Raw genomic sequence first — 20,897 nt, 5'->3', positions numbered from 1 at the left:
AGGTGGCTGTCTTAACTTCCAGTTCAATGAAATCATTGTTGTTTCTCCTGGTCTAATCATTCCTCCCCTTGAAATGAAGACCTCTAGGCCAGTAGAGCATAAGGTCACGGGGACAGAAAGCAAAAGTTTTGCTAAGGGGTCGCTAGTGGTAATAGTGAAAGGTGCCACTCCCACATCCACACCTTGATTCCTGGATCCGTGAATCCTGGCTATCAGATTCAGACCACATGCAGCCTCCTGGAGAGGCTGCCTCAGCCCTGCAAGGTACTGCCATCTTGCTGGCACTGTAACTGAGTCTTCAAATGGCCATTCTATTGCTCTATCAAACTAGCTGCTTCAGGATGATGGGGAACATGGTAAGACCAGTGAATTCATCACCACACTTCATTTGCTGTGCAGTGAGTTTCTTGATCAAAAGAATGCTGTGTGGAGCACCATGATGGCGGACAAGGCATTCTGTAAGTCCACAGATGGTAGTTTTGGTAGAAGCATTACATGCAGAGAAGGCACATCCAGAGTAAGTGTCTATTCCAGTAAACAAAATGCTGCTTCTTCCATGATGGAAGTGGTCCAAAGTGATCAACCTGCCATTGGGTAGCTGGCCAGGGAATGGTGCCGTACTGGGGGCTCAGTGTTGGTCTCTGTTGTCGGCAGATTGGGCACTCGGCAGTGGCCATAGCTGGACTGGCCTTAGTGAATGGAAGTCCAGGTGGCTGAGCCCATGCATAACTTCCATTCCTGCCACCATGGCCACCTGTTCATGCATGGTCCATTGGGTGGTGACAGGAGTGGCCGGGGAAAGAAGCTGACTGGTGTTCACAGAATGGGTCATCTTGTCCATTCGATTATTAAAATACTCCTCTGTTGAGTTCACCCTTTGGTGAGCATTCACATGGGACACAAATATCTTCACATTCCTCCCCCCGCCATTCAAGGACGTCTATCTACATAGTCTTCCCCAGACTTTCTTGTTCCCAATTTTCCAATCATGTTCTTTCCAAGTCCCTGACCATCCAAACAAACCACTGGCTGCAGCCTATGAATCGGTGCATAATCATACATTTGGCCATTTCTCCCTCCAAGCAAAATGAACAGCTAAGTGCACTGGTTGAAATTCTGCCCACTGGGAGGACTTCCCTTCATGGCTGTCCTTCAGGGCTGTCACAGAGGGGCTGTAGTTTTACAGCTGTCCACTTTTGGTGGTGCCTGCATATTGCACAGCACCATCTGTAATCCAGGCCCAAGATTTCTCTTCCTCTGTCAACTGATCATAGGAAACTCTGCATAAGGCCATAGGTGCAGGCTGGGAGAGAGAAGGCAGTGTAACCGAAGTGGGGACCATGGGCATTTGGCCCATTTTTTCAGGTAACTTACTTCTGCCTTCAGGGTCTGTTTGGGCCTGATATATATATATTTTAAATTAATTAATTGATTAATTTTTGGCTGCATTGGGTCTTCGTTGCTGCGCATGGGCTTTCTCTAGTTGCGGTGAGCGGGGGCCACTCTTCGTTCCGGTGCGCGGGTTTCTCATTGTGGTGGCTTCTCTTGTTGCAGAGCTCTAGGTGTGTGGGCTTCCGTAGTTGTGGCTTGCAGGCTCAGTAGTTGTGGCGCACGGGTTTAGTTGCTCCATGCATGTGGGATCTTCCCAGACCAGGGCTCGAACCCGTGTCCCCTGCATTGTCAGCCGAATTCTTAACCACTGCGCCACCAGGGAAGCCCAGGCTTGATCTTATATACATACCCCTTCCATTTGATGATGGGCTGCTGTGCACATCCCGTTTTATGGGATGATGGATCAGACAGTGCTCAGTTCATGATGGCAGCTCAGATCCCATAGTAACTTGGTGGCTCATGGTGAAGGGTTCAGTCTCTACTAAGGCCCGGTAGCAGGCGTAAAGCTGTTTCCCAAAAGGAAAGTATTTACCTGCAGAGGATGGCAGGGCTTTGCTCCAAAATCCTAAGGGCTTGTGCTGCATTTCACCTACATGGGCTGCCAAAGGCTCCAAAGAGCATGGCTATCTGCCACTGGCACCATTGGATCTGCTGGGTCTTACAGTCCAAGTGGCAGAACAGTTTGCACAGCAGCCTGGACCTGTTGCAGAGCCTTCTCTTGTTCTGGGTCTCACTCAACACCAGCAGTTTTTCAGGTCACTTGGTAAGTGGGCCAGAGTAACACACCCAAATGAGGAACATGTTGCCTCCACAATCCAAAGAGGCCCACTAGGCTTTGTGTCCCTTTCTTGGTGACAGATGGGGCCAGATGCAACAACTTAGCCACCTCAGAAGGGATACCTCGACACTCCCCACACCTCTGGACCCCTAAAAATTACACTGAGCTAGAAGGCCCCTGAATTTTTGTTGGATTTATTTCCTACCCTCTGACATGCAAATATCTTACCAGTAAGTCCAGAATGGTTGCTACTTCTTGTTCACTGGGTCCAATCAGCATAATGGCATCATTATAATGGACCAGTGTGACATCTTGTGAAAGGGAAAGGTGATCAAGATTCCTGCGAACTAAATTATGACATAGGGCTGGAGAGTTGATGTACCCCTGAGGTAGGCCAGTGAAGGTGTGTTGCTGGCCTCTTCAGCTGAAAGCAAACTACTTCTGGTCTTGGACAAGGATGGAGAAAAAGGCATTTTCCACCTATATAGCTGCATACCAGGTACCGAGAATGTGTTTATTTGCTCAAGGAATGAAACCACATCTGGCAGGGCAGCTGCAACTGGAGTCAACCACCTGCTTAAGCTTGTGATAACCCAGTGTCATTCTCCAAGCTCCATCTGTCCTCAGTACAGGCCAAATAGCAGAGTTGAATGGGGATGTACATTCAATCGCATCTTTCAAGTCCTTGATGTTGGCACTAATCTCTGCCATCCCTCCAGGAACGCAGTATTATTTTTGGTTTACCACTTTCTTAGCTAGAGACAGTTCTAGTGGCTTTCACTTGACCTTTCCCACCATAATAGCCCTCACTCCATAGGTCAGGGAACGAATGTGAGGACTCTGCCAGCTGTTAAGTGTATCTATTCCAATTATGTATTCCAGAACTGGGGAAATACCACAGGATGGGTTCAGGGATCCACTGGACCCATTGTGAAATGGACCAGCTAAAACTCCATTGATAACTTGACTTCCATAAGCCCCTATTCTTTTTTTTTTAAGTTTTAAGTTATTATTTTTTTTATATTTAGTTATTTATTTATTTTTTGGCTGCATCGGGTCTAAGTTGTGGCATGCAGGATCTTTCGTTGAGGCGCGCTGGGCTTCTCTCTAGTTGTGGCTTGCATGCGTGCTCAATAGTTGTGGTGCGTGGGCTTAGTTGCCCTGCGGCATGTGGGATCTTAGTTCCCTGACCAGGGATGGAACCCACGTCCCCTGCATTGGAAGGTGGATTCTTAACCACTGGACCACCAGGGAAGTCCCCATAAGCCCCTATTCTGATTGATGGACCACAGTGATGTTTTGGGTCTCCCAGAATTAGTGTTGGTTCAGAGCCAGTGTCCAGTAATTCCTGAAAGGCCTAATTATTTCCTTTTCCCCAGTGCACAGTCACCCTGGTAAAGGGCCATAGGTTTCATTGGAGAAGACTGGGAGAAATGTTAACATACAAATTTTTGGTAGTGTACCAGGGTCCTTCCTCAAGGGCACTCAGCCTCATCTTCATTAAAGATGTTCTGGGTTTGTGAACTGGATCAAGTCTGAGGATTGACTGAGGGGCCGCGACTCTCTATTTTTATGATTCAAGTTAGACTTTTGTTCACTTGACCTAGAACTTTTCTGCTTAAACAGATCAAATAAGAACTTAGTAGGCTTCCCATCTATTTCACTTCTAGGAACACCATGATCAGCTAGCCAATGCCATAGGTCTCTGTGAGTCAGACTATTCTGATTGCTGCTTTTTTTTTTTTTCCTGATTGCTGCTTTGACTCTGATGTCCATTATGGTAATGACACCCACCTTGCCTTTGGTGTTTGAGTGCCACCACTTGGCTTGTGCCAACCCGGGATTCAATTACTCTCATTGCATTTAGGTTTCTCAATTCAGTGGCAGCAGTTACTGCTATAAGTTCTGAGCTACAGAGAAGAGAGATCATAGAGCTCCTCCAGGATGCTGGGGTTCCCCTCACAAATTTATTTCTCACAATCATGGTGAAAGTTGTATCCTTGGGACCTCCCAGGATGGGTGAGTAGGTCTTAAATGACAAATCCACTCTACATTTTCATCTCCCTAGGCCTTAGACTCCTTTCCTCAAGAGTAAACCATAGTTACTGTTGAATTGTTTATTTCTCCTTTCAATTTATCACATTTTGCTTCATGTATTTTGGGTCTCTACTGTTAGGTGCTTTCATGTGTATAATTGTTATTTCTTCCTGATAGACTGAAACTTTTATCACTATATAATGTTCTTTGCCTCAAGTAACAATTTTTGTCTTAACATCTGAGATTAGTATAGCCAGTCCAGCTCTCTTTTGGTTACTATTTGCATGGAGTGTCTTTTTCTCTTCATTTACTTTCAATTTTGTCTTTGAATCTAAAGTGAGTCTTTTGTAGACAGCATAGTTGAACCATGATTTAAAAAAAAAAAAAATCAGTTCTGACAATCTCTGTCTTTTAAGTGGAGAGTTTAATCCATTTACCTTTAGTGTAATTACACATAAAGACTTATTTCTGCCATTTGCTATTTGCTTTCTATACGTCATGTCTTTTTTTCTTTTCAATTCCTCCATTACCGACTTCTTTTGTGTTAAACAGATATGTTTTAGCATATCATCAAATACACTAAAACGTTTTGCAAATGTGAGTGTATGTAGGACATAAGAGGAGATCCTTAGAAGTGGAATTGCTAGGTCAAATGCAGGGCAGGGCATGCATTTAAAACTCTGATAAGGGGGACTTCCCTGGTGGCGCAGTGGTTAAGAATCTGCCTGCCAATGCAGGGGACATGGGTTCGAGCCCTGCTCTGGGAAGATCTCACATGACACGGAGCAACTAAGCCCGTGCACCACAGCTACTGAGCCTGAGCTCTAGACCCTGCGAGCCACAACTACTGAGCCAGAGTGCCACAACTACTGAAGCCCGTGCGCCTAGAGCCTGTGCTCCACAACAAGAGAAGCCACTGCAATGAGAAGCCCGTGCACTGCAACCAACAGTAGCCCCCACTCACTGCAGCAAGAGAAAGCCCGTGCACAGCAACGAAGACCCAACACAGCCAAAAATAAATAAATAAAATTAATTTATAAAAATAAATAAATAAATAAAACTGATAAGTTTTACCACATTGGTCTTAAATGCTTCTACCAATTCAACTGGATATTTTCCATAGAGGACTTTGCATTTTATTGAAAGCATCTGTTGGCTTGTTGGGATTCTCCCTTAAACTGTCTCCCTGGAGAGGGGGACCTAATTATTCATTTTTTATATTCCCACATTTTAGTGCACAGGAAGCCAAAAAAGATGTGAAGAAGGAAAAAGGAAACTCTTATCATGTCGTGACAGGAATATTGGAAAATGAGGAACCATGCAGCATCAGGAACTTTTAGTGTAGCCATGCAAACCAGGAGTCCTGTGAGCTGACTTCAAGTATTTAGTCCCAGAATCCTGGGAAGTGGCAGGTTCTCGAAGACACTTTACAAAAAAGGAAACTGAGACTAGGAGTTAGGAGATTAATGCTCATAAACTAGTAACTGAACTTTTACTGAGCACCTCCTGTGTGTTGGCATTATTCTCCCCATGGGGAAGACCATGATCACATGGTCAGCCCGTCCACATGGAACTTTCCTTTATAAATACTTCTTAAGGGAGTAAATAGTAGCTCATTTATTCCTCATTCCATCTTAATGGCTATTATTTCCCTTTCCCAGATGAGGAAACCCTAGGCTCAGAGAGGTGAAATCACTTGTACAAAGCCACACAGCCAGTAGGTGGTCAGGTCTGGATGTCAACTGAGAGCAAGTACTCCCAATCGCTTTGTTATATACTGCCTCTGAATAATATTACTGTCCAGAGCAGCAGCAATCACTATTTCCGCGTGCTAGGCTCTGTGGTAAGGACTGTCCCCATTCATTTATTCAACCAATTCACACTAAGCAGCTACTTTGTGCCAGGCGCCCCCATTTTAAAGATGGGTTAACAGGCCCAGGGAGCTTCTTCGAGAGATGGGGACGCACCGCACCGTCCTCGCCAAGCCTCCCCAGCTGGGTGTTCCACCTATGTAAGGCATTCAGTTGGCGCTCAGTTAACCCAAGACACTGTCGCCGCCTCTAACGACACAGACGACCACGTCCGCAACCAACCGCTGCCCCAGCGCCACAGAGCAGCGGTTGGGGCGGGACCACGTACTGGAGCGTCTGCCGAGACGGCGGTTGGAAGCCCCGCCCCCCACGCGTGCACGTTGCGCGTCCCGTCGGCCCGCTAGGCTCCGGGAGTCCGGGCGCGGTTGGAGGCGTCCTCAAGGAGTGCGCGCGCCTGCGCCGGCGTCGGGCTCGCGCACGCGCACCTGCGCCGGCGTCGGGCTCGCGCACGCGCACGACGGCGACGGCAGCGGTGGCGGCGGTTCCTGCCGAGGGCTGCGAGGGCGGGCGGCTCCGAAGGAAGCGGCGAAGCTGAGAGGCTCGGCGGCAGCGGCGGCGGTTTGGCGCGCGTGACTCTCGACCCTGCTCGCTCTGCGGCGGGCGTTTTGATCCGGTACACGGGCAGGGGCGCAGCGGCGGCGGCGGCAGCCCGAGGCCTGCGGCCTAGGCCTCAGCGCGGCGGCGGGCTCGAGTGCGGTGCGGAGCCGGTCTGAGAGCTCTACGCGGCGGCACCATGAGCGTGGAGGCGTACGGGCCCAGCTCGCAGACGCTCACCTTCCTGGACACCGAGGAGGCCGAGCTGCTCGGCGCCGACACCCAGGGCTCCGAGTTCGAGTTTACCGACTTCACTCTCCCCAGCCAGACGCAGACGCCCCCCGGCGGCCCCGGAGGTGGCGGCGCTGGGGCCCCGGTCTGCGCGGGCCCGGGCGCGGCGGCCGGACAGCTCGACGCGCAGGTGAGCGGCACATGGCGACGCCGGAAGCCGGGGCCGGGCCTCGGCGGTCGGGGACCTGCCCCGGTTTCTCCTCCAGCCGGGCCCAGGTTGATTTGCTCGGGTCCCACAGTCCGGCCGGGGCCGGAGTAACCTGGCCGGGGATCTCCCGCTCAGGACGTGCCCGGAGTAACCTGCCCCAGTTTCCGCTCTCCAGCCGGACCCGGGTAGATCTCCTTCAAGTTCCGCTCTGGTTGCGTACGAGTGATCTCAGGACTTAGCTCAGGCCGGGTCTTAGGTGATCTGTCCCAAGTCCTCTTCCGGGCCTGTCCGAGGTGAGCGGCCCTAGGTCCGTCTCTGGCCAGGTGGGGGGCGACTTGTCCCCGAGTTCTCCTCCTGCTGGGTCAGTGCCCTGCTCAAACTAGCTCCGGGGTGATCTGCTCCGGTTACCCCTCTGGCTGATGCGACCGCCCTGCCCCACTCCCTTACCTGTGGTCGCAGCCATCAGGGCACCCCCGCCCCCATTCATGCCCACTGTGCGGCGGGTTCAAATTTCACCGGGCCCTGGGATGCTGGCGAGAGGAGGGTCGAGGCTTCCCCAGCAGAAACGGAATTTTTGCATCCAATCGAGAACCCCACACTCGCTGGCTTTTAAGATTATTCATGAAGCAGTTTGCGTTTTGTTTTTTCTTCTTGCATTGCCTGTTGCTGAAATCGACCTGTTACGTAACTCCACAGCCCTGCCTTGGAAAAGTTGGTTTTGAGTTTGTTCCTCCAATGGGGCAGTGGTAGTGGGTTTCATATAAATGGTTCTGCCACGTCAGAAAGTTTTGTTCTTAATGATGTGAACGTTTAGGGAAGGCTGCTCAGTTATTATAAATTTGGGTTTGTGTTACGAGAGTGTGTTGGGCATACACTTCCTGGACCTGGGTCCCTGCCCCCGGGGTGGGAGAAGGGGCTCGCAGTGGCCTTGGGCTGGGCTCCCCAGGAATGTAGCCATCTTCCTGTGGATCTCAGATTCCATTCCTGTGCCTGGCACCTCCCTCAGGTTTATTTTCCTGAATTCTCAGCCAGGGAGGAGCTATAGGGTTCACCTTGTCATAGGTGTCCCTTAGCAAGAGGATCCACTGCCAGGGTGCGGGGAGCTAACCCATCCTCAGCCAGAGTGAGCTCAAACCCTGTCCTGGAGGAGGGGGCTTACATTCTATTTGGATGAGTCATTCCTGTGGGTAGACCACCCACTTGGACTTTCTTTTAGCCCCTAATAGAAGCAGAAAACATTTGACTCATGCTAACCCCAGATTCCTTAAAAATAGAAGCTTGATGGGTGGGGCATCAGGGAGAACAGGTGTGCACCATATGTATGTTTTTTCGGTTTTGTTTACATATGGTGGGGGAAGGTAGGAGAGAGGGGAGAGTTTGCATGGAGAAATGAATGAGCCGCTGGAGGCTCATGATAACGCCTGTAGTTTCATACTCTGTAGACCTGTTTCCACAGCTGTAAGATGGGGATAACAGCTATATTTTTGTTACTTTTAAACATACGTGAAATCTGGACTCATGTATGAATGGATAGACCGGATAGTGCTGTCTGTAATTTGTGTCCAGCGTGTCCGGAAGGCTGAGGATAAAGATCTCTTGGTTGAGCAGTGTGCCATGTCCCGTGGCAGCTCAGGGTTGTGAGAGGTAATCGTTTTATTGCAAATCCTGTTTAAACTGTAGCCTGTAAAACAGCAAGCCTGGGGCAGCTCTGAGTTCTAGTTGGGTTCTTTTTTTTTTTTTTTTTAATAAATAAATTTATTTACTTATTTATTTTTGGCTGCGTTGGGTCTTCGTTGCTGTGTGCGGGCTTTCTCTAGTTGTGGTGAGTGGGAGCTACTCATTGCGGTGGTTTCTCTTGTATCAGAGCACGGGCCCTAGGCGTATGGGCTCAGTAGTTGTGGCTCACGGGCTCTAGAGCGCAGGCTCAGTAGTTGTGGCGCACAGGCTTAGCTGCTCCGCGGCACGTGGGATCTTCCCGGACCAGGGCTCGAACCCGTGTCGCCTGCACTGGCAGGAGGATTCTTAACCACTGCACCACCAGAGAAGTCCCCGGGCTTCTATTCTGAGTGCCTTTTGATTTTATCTTATAGGATGAGTGGCTGTGGATTGTCAAGTGCTGGGCAACCACTTTTGTTTCACAGCTTTACCAAGGTAGAATTCACATACCATACACTTCACCCATTCAAAGTGTGCAATTCAGTGACTTCAGTACATTCAGAGTTGTGCAGCCACCACCACAGTCGATTTTAGGACATTTTCATCTCCATAAAAAGAAGCCCTGCACCCCTTAGCCTGTCAGTCCTCCCTTCTCTAACCCCAGGCAGCCACTAATCTTTCTATCTCTGGATTTAGGTACTCTGGACATTTCATATAAATAGACATATAGTATGTGGTCTTTTGTTCTTTTACTGAGCATGTTTTCAAGGTTTATCCATGTTGTAGCATGTATCTGCTTCATTCCTTTTTATGACTGAATGATATTCCACAACACAGACAGACCACATTTTATTTATCCACTTACCTGTCGGTGGACATTTGGGTTGCTTTTGTTTTTAGCTGTTATGGAAAATGCTGCTATGAACGTCTGTGTACAGGTTTCTGTGTGGACGTAAGCCTTCAGTGAAATTGGTGGGTGGTATGGTAACAACTGCCCGTTGCTTTTTCGGGTGCTGCCAGACTGTTTTCCGGTGTGTAGCCACTTTTGATACCAGTCTTGACTGCCAGTTTTGCACAGTTGGTTTTATCTGAAAGTTTGTTGAGGTAACACATGTGTGTCTTGGCCAGGGTGGGAGAATGGCAGGCAGAGGTGACTCCTGCTGAGCTTTGAGTTGGTTCCAATAACACTTGTTTTCTTGTTTATGATTTGAAACTGATATTTATCAAAGCCCTGCCAAGTGTCCTTAAGATAAAGGGACAGTTTTCTTTTGAGTATTTGACCCTTTCCTGGCCCCTTCCCCTACCCCTCAAAAGGCAGGGAAAGGTAATTTTGGAAGTCCTTTGCATAATAGCTGGTATTACAGACCTTCTGGTCTGCCTAGTTGGAATATTTCCCCTTGACTGTTGCTACTATCGTGTTTCCTCCAAACATTGGAATTATGGTGAAAATCTTAAGAGTTGGGAACACTGCCAAACAAAAAAAAGGAAATGAACCATTGATACAGCCAGCAACATGGATGCATCTTAAAATAATTACAGTGAGTGAAAGATGCACTTAAAAAAGAGTATATACTCTTTGATTCTGTTCATATAAAACTCTAGAAAGTGCTAGGTAACCTACAGTGACAGAAGGCAGATCAGTGGTTGTGGGGAGGGGAGGAAAGGACAGAGGGATGGCAAAGGCACGAGGAGACTGAGGGTGATGGATGTGTTTGTTACCTTTATTGATGGATTCACCGGTGTTTACGTACACTGATGTGTGTCAGTTTATAAAATTATAAAGAGCTGCTACCTACTCTTCAAAACCTGCTGCCTTCAGAAGTCAAGGAAGGCTGTTCCAGCATATCCTTGATTGTCCAGGTAAACAGATCATCTTCTGCTTCCTGGCCCTCAGCTTATGATGAGGGGTGAATTCCATATAGTTCCGGAGTTCCTAAAAGTGGTGAGTTTAAAATTTGAGTTGGCCTTTTTTTGTTCCGTGAACACTCAGTACAGCTGTGACATAAGTACGCCTTGAGAAAATTGGAGATGAGATGCTGCTAACCTTGCAGGAGCTCTGGCATGTGTTCTACCTGTACTTTTCTCTTAGTGGATTTCTGGCGTTTGGTTCCCAACCCCCAAAAGGGAGGGCTTACGTGTCAGTTACTGCTTAATAAGCGAAATAACTTCTAACTCTATTTACCCAATTAATTTCATTACCCAGATTCAGCATGATTGGGGGAAAAGTTAACACTAATACAATTCCAATAGTAACAGCAGAACAAAGTTCTCTATCAATTTAGCTCCCACAACCAAAAAAGAGAGGCATCTTTCTAATAGCTTTACTGGGCTTCCCTGGTGGTGCAGTGGTTAAGAATCCACCTGCCAATGCAGGGGACACGGGTTCGAGCCCTGGTCCGGGATGATCCCACATGCCGCAAAGCAACTAAGCCCGTGCGCCACAACTACTGAGCCCGCGTGCCTAGAGCCCGTGCTCCGCAACGAGAGAAGCCACCGCAGTGAGAAGCCCGTGCACCGCAATGAAGAGTAGCCCCCGGTCACCGCAACTAGAGAAAGCCCGCGCAGAGCAATGAAGACCCAACGCAGCCAAAAAAAAAAAAAGTAATAATAAAATAAATAAATAATAGCTTTACTGAGGTATGGTCATATACCAGAGTCCTCTTGTTTGTTTGTTTTTTATAATTTTTACAATTTCACACACCTTGATCTGGGTCATGGATATAAGCAGGTAAGACATACTTGTTTTTTTTTTTTTTGGCTTTGCCAAGTGGCTTGCAGGATCTTAGTTCCCCGACCAGGGATTGAACCCGGGCCCCTGGCATTGGAAGCACGGAGTCCTAACCACTAGACCTCCAGGCAGTTCCCGAGTCCTCTTGTTTTTAAGTGTTCAATTCAGTGTTATGTGTTTTTTTTGTTTGTTTTTTTTTAGTAAATTTACTGGGCTGTGTAGCCATTACAACAGTCACTCACTGTTCTGAGTTCTCTTTCATGCCACCTTTCCTTTCCTCTTCTATTTTTGCTCCTTCTAATCTTGGTAGTTTCTTGTTAAAGCTCTAAGGTAGGGAGATCGGGTGACCCCGCGCTTCCTACGCCAGGTCACACACTGGGGAGATGTGGTGCCTCGTGTGCTAGGTAGGTTCTGTGCTGGAGTTCAGAGGTAGGAGCTGAGGCCTGGCCACACTGCTCATGTGAGCCTGGGAGCCCTCGTGTCTGTTCACGTTTTGTTTTGTTCCCTCTGCACAGAGTCTCAGGCTGACCTCCTCAGCCTGGTTCTCGACTCCCGTCCTCTCAGTACTTCTGTTTCCCTGTCTTGCTGTGCTTGGGGAGGGCTGACTCCCACTGGGAGTCAAAGTGAGCTCTTTGCCAACTGTAGCTTCTTTGTTAGAAATGGCAGGTGCTGCCCAGTCTGCAGTTGACCCTGGGGACAGTGAGGGCCCAGAGGAGGGAAAGGGAAAAAAGCCTTTGTGAGTGGTGGTCCTTGAGTTGTTCAGGAAGTGCACCCTGAACAACTTGGGCACAGGGCTTGGCATGGAGGGAAAGGACTGTTGTCCACGACGAGGGGCTCGGGCTGGATCCTGGAGCCTTGTGTTGCTGCGGAGGGGTGCCATGACCTCCCTTGAGAGGAAGGGCCCTTAGGTGGCGGGGAGACCTGGCAGGGTTTGGCTGAGGCTAGAAGGGGAGCTCAGGCAGAGAGCGCTGGGGTCAGATGTGTGCCTTCAGGTGAGCGCATGTGTGAACTACCACAGTACCAGGTGGCCACAGTGGCCACTCCTCCTCGGGCACATGCTTGTCACTGTGCTGAGCACCTGTTGTCCCCGAGTCCTCATAACTCCTCTAGAGCAGGTGTGAGTTCTTGTCTGATGGTTTTCATCAGGGCCCGGGATCCCCCTGGGCTGAGGCAGGGCTCCCCTTGGATGGAAGGTGTGAGTAGGGGTCAACAGACCTTTGGAGGTGCTGCCCTGAGACCTGGGTGAGAGGCCTTGCAGGAGGGAGAGGCCCCACCAGAGCACTGTGTGCAGGGGCTGGAGGGGCAGATTGTGGGCAGTGGCTCTCAACTGAGGGGCAGTTGTGGTGGTTAGCATGGTAGGGGTGGTCTTTCGGTGGTATAGGACAGTCCAGCTCACAGAGAAGGGCCAAGATGACCATTGTGTTCAGTGGGACCCAGAGCAGAGTGTGGCCTGGGAGGTGCAGAGGGGACAGTGAGTCGGACCGGGTCTCCGGTGCTCCCTTTTCCAAGTCTTATGGGGCCCCAGTCTTGGGGGGCTTTGAACTCGTCTTGCCGGAAGAGCTTTCCTTGAGGGTAAAATCCTACTTCCTCTGATAAACAACAGGAATGCCGGGTCCTGGGATCCCATGGCTGGAATAGGGTCCTTGTGCCTTTTTATGTGTGTTGGTCCACTAGCAGCTTGCGAGTTGGACAGCTGAGCCTGGCTTCTCAGGATCCCTGCAGACTGTTGCCAAGACGGCTTCTAGACAGTACAGTTGATTTAGGCTGCCTGCTGAGCTGTGAGTAGCCCTTTGTCATGACTGAGGATAGCACCTTCCTATCTGCTCTAGCTCCTCGCACAGCTCAGCTGCCAGGGCTGCCAGTGAACCTGGAGGGGTTGCTTGCCTCATCCCGGGGCAGAAGCCATTTGGTACAAGCTGTGCTCGTCTTCTGTCACTCCTTTCAGGTGCATGGCTCTGCAGAGCTAACGCAGATTCCAGGCAGCCACCTTGTCCACCTGTATTGTGTAAAAATGTTTATTAGGAATTCTCTCATGTATAAGTAGATAAAGCAAATCCTGCCCATCTGTCTTCTTGATTTGATGATTGGGAAGATTTTCTTTTCTCTCTTTTTTCTTTTTTTTTTGCTGAAGTGTTTTAAAGCAAATCCAACTTGTTATTTCACTCTTCTGAGGTTGAGCCATATGAGTTAGTGATACTCAACCATTTAGACCTATACTATTTAGAATGCATTTCTAAAAACACGAAAAGAACATCTTTCCTTCATAGCCATACTGCTGTGGTCAGACGAACAGCACCAACAGTAGTTTTTCAGGATCATCTAATATTGAATACATGGGGGATCCACAGTCAGATTATTTACCTGGTTCGGATCCCTGTGAGGTCTAGTATTAATGTGATTGATTGTCATGTCTCCAGCCCTGCTCTTCTGGGCAGCCCCTCCCTTTTCTTCTTTTCATGCCACTGAGCCAGGATCCTGTCCAGGTCATTGTCCTGTGAGGTGTCCTGCCTTCTGGACTGAACCTCTCCTCACAGCCTGGCTTCTCCCCGCAGGTGTGGGTGGATTCCATCTCAGTCTGTGAGCTCCTCTGAGAGTGCCTGACCCCAGAGCTGGGCAGGCAGGGGCAGCACAAGGTGAGCTGCAGACACCCCAGACAGGTCAAGGATATTCTTGAGCTTTGAAATGAACTGCAGGGGTGGACTTGGCATTTGATCAAAACAAGGGTCTACTGAAAAGAGGGAGGCAGGTAGAACTCCTTTAACCCAAAGCTCAGGGACTGCTGTGTTGGGTTGGGACCATGTGAAGTTCCCTTCATTGTAGGTCAAAAATGGTCAAATCTCAACAATTTCTTGTGGTTAAAACTAATGGATTAAAGAAGGCTAAGAGATTACATCACAAATATGTAACTGTTAACTGGATCTTGGATTTAAAAAACTGTAAAGGACATTATTGGGACATTGGGAAAATGTGTCTATGTGTATTAGATATCAGTATTATATCAGTATTATTCCTGAGTGTGATGTTTATATTGTGGTTGTGTGGAGAAATCCCTTGTCCTGGGACCTATGATTCTGAAATGGATCAGGAACAGAAAAGTATGTGTGAGTGTGAACGCATGTGTGCATACGTGTGCAGAGCAAGAGAGGGAGAGAGCAAGTGTGGCAAAATGTGAGTGGCTGGTGGATCCAGATGGTGGGTGTGTGGGTCATTCATTCTCTGTAGTTTTGAAACTTTTTCAAAAGCTGAGGGAGAGTGGATCTTCTGTTAGCCTTTTCCTGAGGCAGGGCTCAGAGACCTGGTAGTTCCTCTCTGCCTCAGGTCACCTGAGGGAAAGGCGATTTCCCACTCGCTCTTTTTTATTTAAGTTGTGGAAGAAAAGAATAAATGATGAGTCATTTTACATCTCAACCCTTATATTTTGGATGAGAAGATACATTCGTTTAGCTAACACTGTGAGAGCCTCCTGGGGTGTGGGCTCAGTTCTAGGTGCGGGGGTCACAGCAGGGAGCAGGACCGGCAGAGCTGGCCCCACTGGCGCCCCTCAGATGGGGTCAGGGGAGGCCTCCCTAGGAGGTGCCCTGTGGACCGAGACTGAAGGACCAGGAGCCATCTGTGTAGAAGCCAGGGAGATAGTGAGTGCAAAGGCCCTGGGACATTGGCATAGTCGGGGATTGATGGACAGAAATGTCCATTTCATGCTGAGTGGTATGACGCTTATGAGGTTTGGGGTAAAAATTTATGGTCTAAAAGTTCTTACCAGCACAGTTAGTGGTAATTTTTGAATTGATGTGCTTTTCCTTTCTGGGAATGAAGTGACCTCTCTTCCTGCTGCTCTGAGGTGCACTGAGTTCTGCAGTGGGTCGTAAGAAACTCTCTGGGCAGAAAACCTCTGCAAGGCCTTGATCAGCTCAGCAGCTCATAGATGGACTTCGATAATGAGTGTCCAGAGCAGGGGTGGAGAGGGAACTGTTTCCTTCGCTTTCTAGACCCAGTGACATGGTGCCTGGGGATGGGCTTGGGGTGCAGGGAGGACTGTCCCTTCTTGAGCCCAGCAGGACCCAGGGGTCCTGGCTGGAGGTGATGGGTTGATAACCTCAGTCCTGTGCCAGACAAGGACACTCCCCTCCCTTCTTCCATTATGTCGCCTGGCTTGGATTGTGGGCCTTCTCTGTGCCAGGCACTCTTCAGTGCTTTAACTCATTTAATTATAGTTGTTAAGGTCAAATGTATTTTTGAAGTTAATGTTTATCTTAAAACTTTCCAGAAAGTAGGGGGAGAAACCAACAAGCCAGTTATAGAAGTCTGTGTTGTGGTCAGGTCACAGCTGGGCAGGAGTGGGGCTGGGCAGGGGTTGGACAAGTGCATGTGGTGTGTAGGTGTGCATAAATACTTGTGAGGAGGGACACACCCACGCCTCCCAGCCACACAGCTACAAGGCCTACTGGGGAATCTGGACTCCTCTCTCTATCTAGTCTCCCTGCCTTCAGTGGGGGTGAGGGAGAATCCATCTGACCTTATGTCGTGTCGGTATTGTATTGTCTCTTGAGAGTTCCTAGAGCAGATCCTAGAGCGGACTTAGATTTCCTGCTCCTTATTAAGCCTGAAGGGGTATGAGTGATGCAGAGAAAGGGTCGTCACATGGTTGGTCAGGCTCTGTTAAGAGCCTCACACATTCCTGATGTACCCTCTGCTGGTTCACTCTTCCCTCTGTGAGGGGAGATGAAGTGCGGGATCTGAGGCCTGGATGAAGCAGGAGTGGGTGGAATGAAGGCACCTGGTGTCACGCAGGTGTCCGTATTACTCCACATACTAATTTTGATGTTTCAGGAAAGTAAAGATTCACATATCACTAAGGATATTTCTTTACACATAAAAGTTTATACAACCTGGTGAGACATTTTAGGAGTTCTTCTAGACTAGGAGTTGGCAAGCATTCTCTTTTTTCTTTTTTTTTAAAATTAACCATTTTAAATTTTATTTTTAAAATTTATTTATTTACCTATTTATTTATTTATTTTGGCTGCGCTGGGTCTTCGTTGCGACGCACGGGCTTCTCTAAGGCATGCCGTCTTAGTTGTGGTATATGGGATCTTAGTTCCCTGACCAGGGATCGAACCTGGGCCCCCTGCATTGGGATCGTGGAGTCTTAACCACTGGACCACGAGGGAAGTCCCCCAACCATTTTTTAAATTGAAGTATAGTTAATTTACAATATTGTGTTAGTTTCAGGTATACAGCAAAATGATTCAGTTATATATATATATTCTTTTTCAGATTCTTTTCCATTATAGGTTATTACAAGATATTGAATGTAGTACCCTATACTGTAGGTCCCTGTTGTTTATCTATTTTATAGTAGCAGGGTGTATATGTCAATTTCAAACTCCTAATTAACACCCCCCCCATCAGCCCCTTTGGTAACCATAAGTTTGTTTTCTATGGTTGTGAGTCCATTTCTGTTTTGTAAATAAGTTCATTTGTTTCATTTCTTTAGATTTCACATGCAAGTGATATCATATGATATTTGTCTTTCTCTGTCTGACTTCACTTAATATGATAAGTGACTTCACTTAATATGATAATATGATATGTCCATCCATGTTGCTGCAAATGACATTATTTCATTCTTTTTTATGGCTGAGTCATATTCCATTTTTTTTTTTTTTTTTTTTTAAAGATTTATTTTTTTATTGATTAATTGATTGATTGATTGCTATGTTGGGTCTTCGTTTCTGTGCTAGGGCTTTCTCTAGTTGTGGCAAGTGGGGGCCACTCTTCATCGCGGTGCGGGGACCGCTCTTCATCGCGGTGCGCGGGCCTTTCACTATCGCGGCCCCTCCCGTTGCGGGGCACAGGCTCCAGACGCGCAGGCTCAGTAATTGTGGCTCACGGGCCCAGCCGCTCTGCGGCATGTGGGATCTTCCCAGACCAGGGCTCGAACCCGTGTCCCCTGCATTATTGGCAGGCAGATTCTCAACCACTGCGCCACCAGGGAAGCCCCATTTTTTTTTTTTTTAAAGAAAGTACTTGAACTGCGTTTTTTAATTTTTTAAATTTATTTTAATTTATTTATTTATGGCTGTGTTGGGTCTTCGTTTCTGTGCGAGGGCTTTCTCTAGTTGTGGCAAGTGGGGGCCACTCCTCATCGCAGTGCGCGGGCCTCTCACTATCGCGGCTTCTACTTCCTGCGGAGCACAGGCTCCAGGCGCGCAGGCTCAGTAGTTGTGGCTCACGGGCCTAGTTGCTCCGCGGCATGTGGGATCTTCCCAGACCAGGGCTCGAACCCGTGTCCCCTGCATTAGCAGGCAGATTCTCAACCACTGCGCCACCAGGGAAGCCCCATATTCCATTTTATGTATATGTACCACATCTTCTTACCCATTCCTCCTTCGATGGACATTTAGGCTCCTTCCATGTCTTGGCTGTTGTAAATAGTGCTGCTGTGAACATTGGGGTGCATGTACATTTCGAATTAGAGTTTTCTCCGGATATATGCCCAGGAGTGGGATTGCTGGGTCATATGGTAGTTCTATTTTTAGTTTCTTGAGGAACCTCCATACTTTTCTCCATAGTGGCTGCACCAATTTACATTCCCACCAACAGCAAAGGAGAGTTCCTTTTTTTTGGACCTTTCTCCAAAGAAGATATACAAATGGCCAACAGGCATAGGAAAAGATATTTAGCATCATTATAATCCAGGTTATGCCAATCAAAACCACAATGAGATACCACCTCACACCCATTAGGATGGCTACTGTCAACAACCAACAGAAAAATCACAAGTGTTGGCAAGGATGTGGAGAAATTAGGACCCTTGTGCACTACTGGTGGGTGGGAATATAAAATAGTGTAGCTGCTGTGGAAAACAGTATGGCAGTTCCTCAAAAAGTTATACATAGAATAATTATATGATTCAGCAACTTCACTTCTGGGTATATACCCCAAAGAATTGAAAACAGGGACTTGAAGAGATACTTGTTCTCCATGTTCATAGCAACATCATTCACAGCAGCCAGAAGGTGGAAGCATCCCAAGTATCCACTGACTGATGAATGGATAAACAAAATGTTGTGTGTCCATACAATGGAATATTATTCAGCCTTAAAAAGGGAGGAGGGCTTCCCTGGTGGCGCAGTGGTTGAGAATCTGCCTGCTAATGCAGGGGACACGGGTTCGAGCCCTGGTCTGGGAAGATCCCACATGCCACGGAGCAGCTGGGCCCGTGAGCCACAATTGCTGAGCCTGCGCGTCTGGAGCCTGTGCCCCGCGACGGGAGGGGCCGCGATAGAGAAAGGCCCGCGCACCGCGATGAAGAGTGGCCCCCGCTTGCCGCAACTGGAGAAAGCCCTCGCACGAACCGAAGACCCAACACAGCCAAAAATAAATAAATAAATAAATAAATAAATAAATAAATAAATAAGAAAATCCTTAAAAAAAAAAAAAAAAAAGGGAGGAAATTCTGACACAGGACATAGATGAACCTTGAGCACATTATGCTAAGTGAAATAAGTCAGTCACAAAAGGGCAAATACCTTATGATTCCACTTATGTGAGGTCCCTACGTAGTCAAATTCATAGAAACAGAAAGTAGAATGGAGGTTACCAGGGGCTGAGGGAGGGGGAATGGATAGTTTCAGTTTGAGAAGATGAGAAAGTTCTGGAGATGGATGGTGGTAGTGGTTGCGCAACCATGTGAATGTACTTAACGCCAAGGAACCACTTACAATTTTTTTAAAAAGAGGATCAGGGATTTACAAAGAGGTGCTTGTGATGATGTTAATAATACTATCTTCATTACATTAAAATCCAAAAGTTGATACTGATTTTTCATTTTTGAAAAAAAAAAAAATTTCCCCCAAACAAAGCATACAGTCTTCTTGCATTTAACCTGATTGTTGCCTTCTGAAAAAATGTTGGGACTTCCCTGGTGGTCCAGTGGTTAAGACTTCGCCTTCATTGCAGAGGGTGTGGGCTCGATCCCTTGTTGGGGAGCTAAGATCCCACATGCCTGGTGGCCAAAAAACCAAAACATAAAACGAAGCAATATTGTAACAAATTCAATAAAGACTTTAAAAATGGTCCACATCAAAAAAATCTTAAGAAAAAAAGATAGTATATTAAAGTGGTGGCAGACACAGTGAAATGGGGTTCTGATCTGGCTGAGACCATTACAGAGACACGTGTTCCTGTAATGGGTTCTTGGCTTCCTTGACAACCCGAATGCACCTTTGGAGTTTCTGGGATGCTCCCCCACTCAGGAGACCCGTTGTCCTTAGGCCCGTATAGGTGACTGGAGCAGTGGACAGGGAGTGGCCTGAGCCAGCCCCGCATGGCGTGGGTGTGGGTTTTGGTTTCCCAGCTCTGCGTGGCAGGCCAGTGTCTGATCCCGTCTCACAGCTCAGAGAAACCTGGTACCTGCCCTGGGGCTCGTCACTCCTTCCCGTCTTTCATCGCATGATGCTTCCACTGCTTGACCCAGCCTTGTGTGGGCTGTGGCCCGTGGGGACCATGATGGGGACTGCTGGCTGCTGTCTGAGGAGGCAGTTCCTGGGGGGGCAGCATTAGGAGCGCCTGTTTCCCTCGGACAAGCTGAATCTGTGCACCCATGAATGGATATGTGAGCTCAGCAGAGGTGCCTGTGAAATTCATCGCTTAGTTATTTAAAGTTGCCTATTTGTATGTTTTTTTTTTTATTTGTATGTTTTTGCTGTTATAACATATAAAGGGTACATTTAGTAAGATTGTGTCCTGAAACTGGAAGATTATCCTAACATTAAATTTCTAATTCATAATTAAGAAGGGCTGCCTTCTGGAGAGGGGAACTGTCAGTGAAGGAAGTATGTGGACTAACGAGAGAACTGCATTCCCACATCTGCAGGGGTCACAACCTTTATTTCTGGTGCTTAGGCTTTAAAGGAGGAGGACCCTTGTGCAGCTGTCCGCAGGGGGGGACCATACCTGGTTTGTAAAAAGTCATCTTGCTTCTTGTGGCCCTCAGCTTCCTGCTTGTAGTCATGGTGCTGTGGCTAGATGGGGTTGGGCCTGGGTGTGCAGGTGGCAGGGCGGATGACCTCAGCCACCTGTGCCCTGTTTTTGGCCAGGTAGGTTTGATAGGGAAGAGGAGAGTATGAAAAGTCAAATCAGAAGATGCTGAACTGTTGCACAGTAGAGAGCAGGCCAGTGCTTCACGGGAAGGTTGCCATGACTGCTCATATGGGGAGAAGCCACGTGCCTGGGCTGAGGCCCGGAAGCTGCAGTCTTTCATGGTGACGCTGCCTTCTGCCATAGGTCGGTGGACCTGAGGGCATCCTGCAGAACGGGGCTGTGGATGACAGCGTGGCCAAGACTAGCCAGTTGTTGGCCGAGTTGAACTTCGAAGAAGATGAGGAAGATACCTATTACACGAAGGATCTCCCCATACATGCCTGCAGGTGAGCACCTTCAGCGGAGGAGAGGACTCGC

The 20,897-nt window shown here is 48.1% G+C and overlaps 1 protein-coding gene across 2 annotated transcripts in view; it reads left to right on the top strand.

Moving 5' to 3' along the window:
* The first annotated feature begins 6,508 nt into the window (after nucleotides 1–6,508).
* UPF1 (UPF1 RNA helicase and ATPase) overlaps nucleotides 6,509–20,897 on the top strand; it is a 36,260-nt gene continuing 21,871 nt past the window's right edge. The window contains exons 1-2 of one of the 2 annotated variants that reach the window (XM_007195450.3): nucleotides 6,509–7,033; nucleotides 20,724–20,866. In XM_007195450.3, coding sequence (XP_007195512.1) covers nucleotides 6,812–7,033; nucleotides 20,724–20,866 — 365 coding nt within the window. In that variant the 5' untranslated portion in view covers nucleotides 6,509–6,811. The remainder of the gene's footprint in view (nucleotides 7,034–20,723; nucleotides 20,867–20,897) is intronic. The other variant, XM_028162165.2, reaches the window with a different exon arrangement.

This window comes from Balaenoptera acutorostrata, chromosome 2 (assembly GCF_949987535.1).
Source record: "Balaenoptera acutorostrata chromosome 2, mBalAcu1.1, whole genome shotgun sequence".
NCBI lineage: Eukaryota > Metazoa > Chordata > Mammalia > Artiodactyla > Balaenopteridae > Balaenoptera > Balaenoptera acutorostrata.
This window is presented reverse-complemented; position numbering and strand designations above follow the sequence as displayed.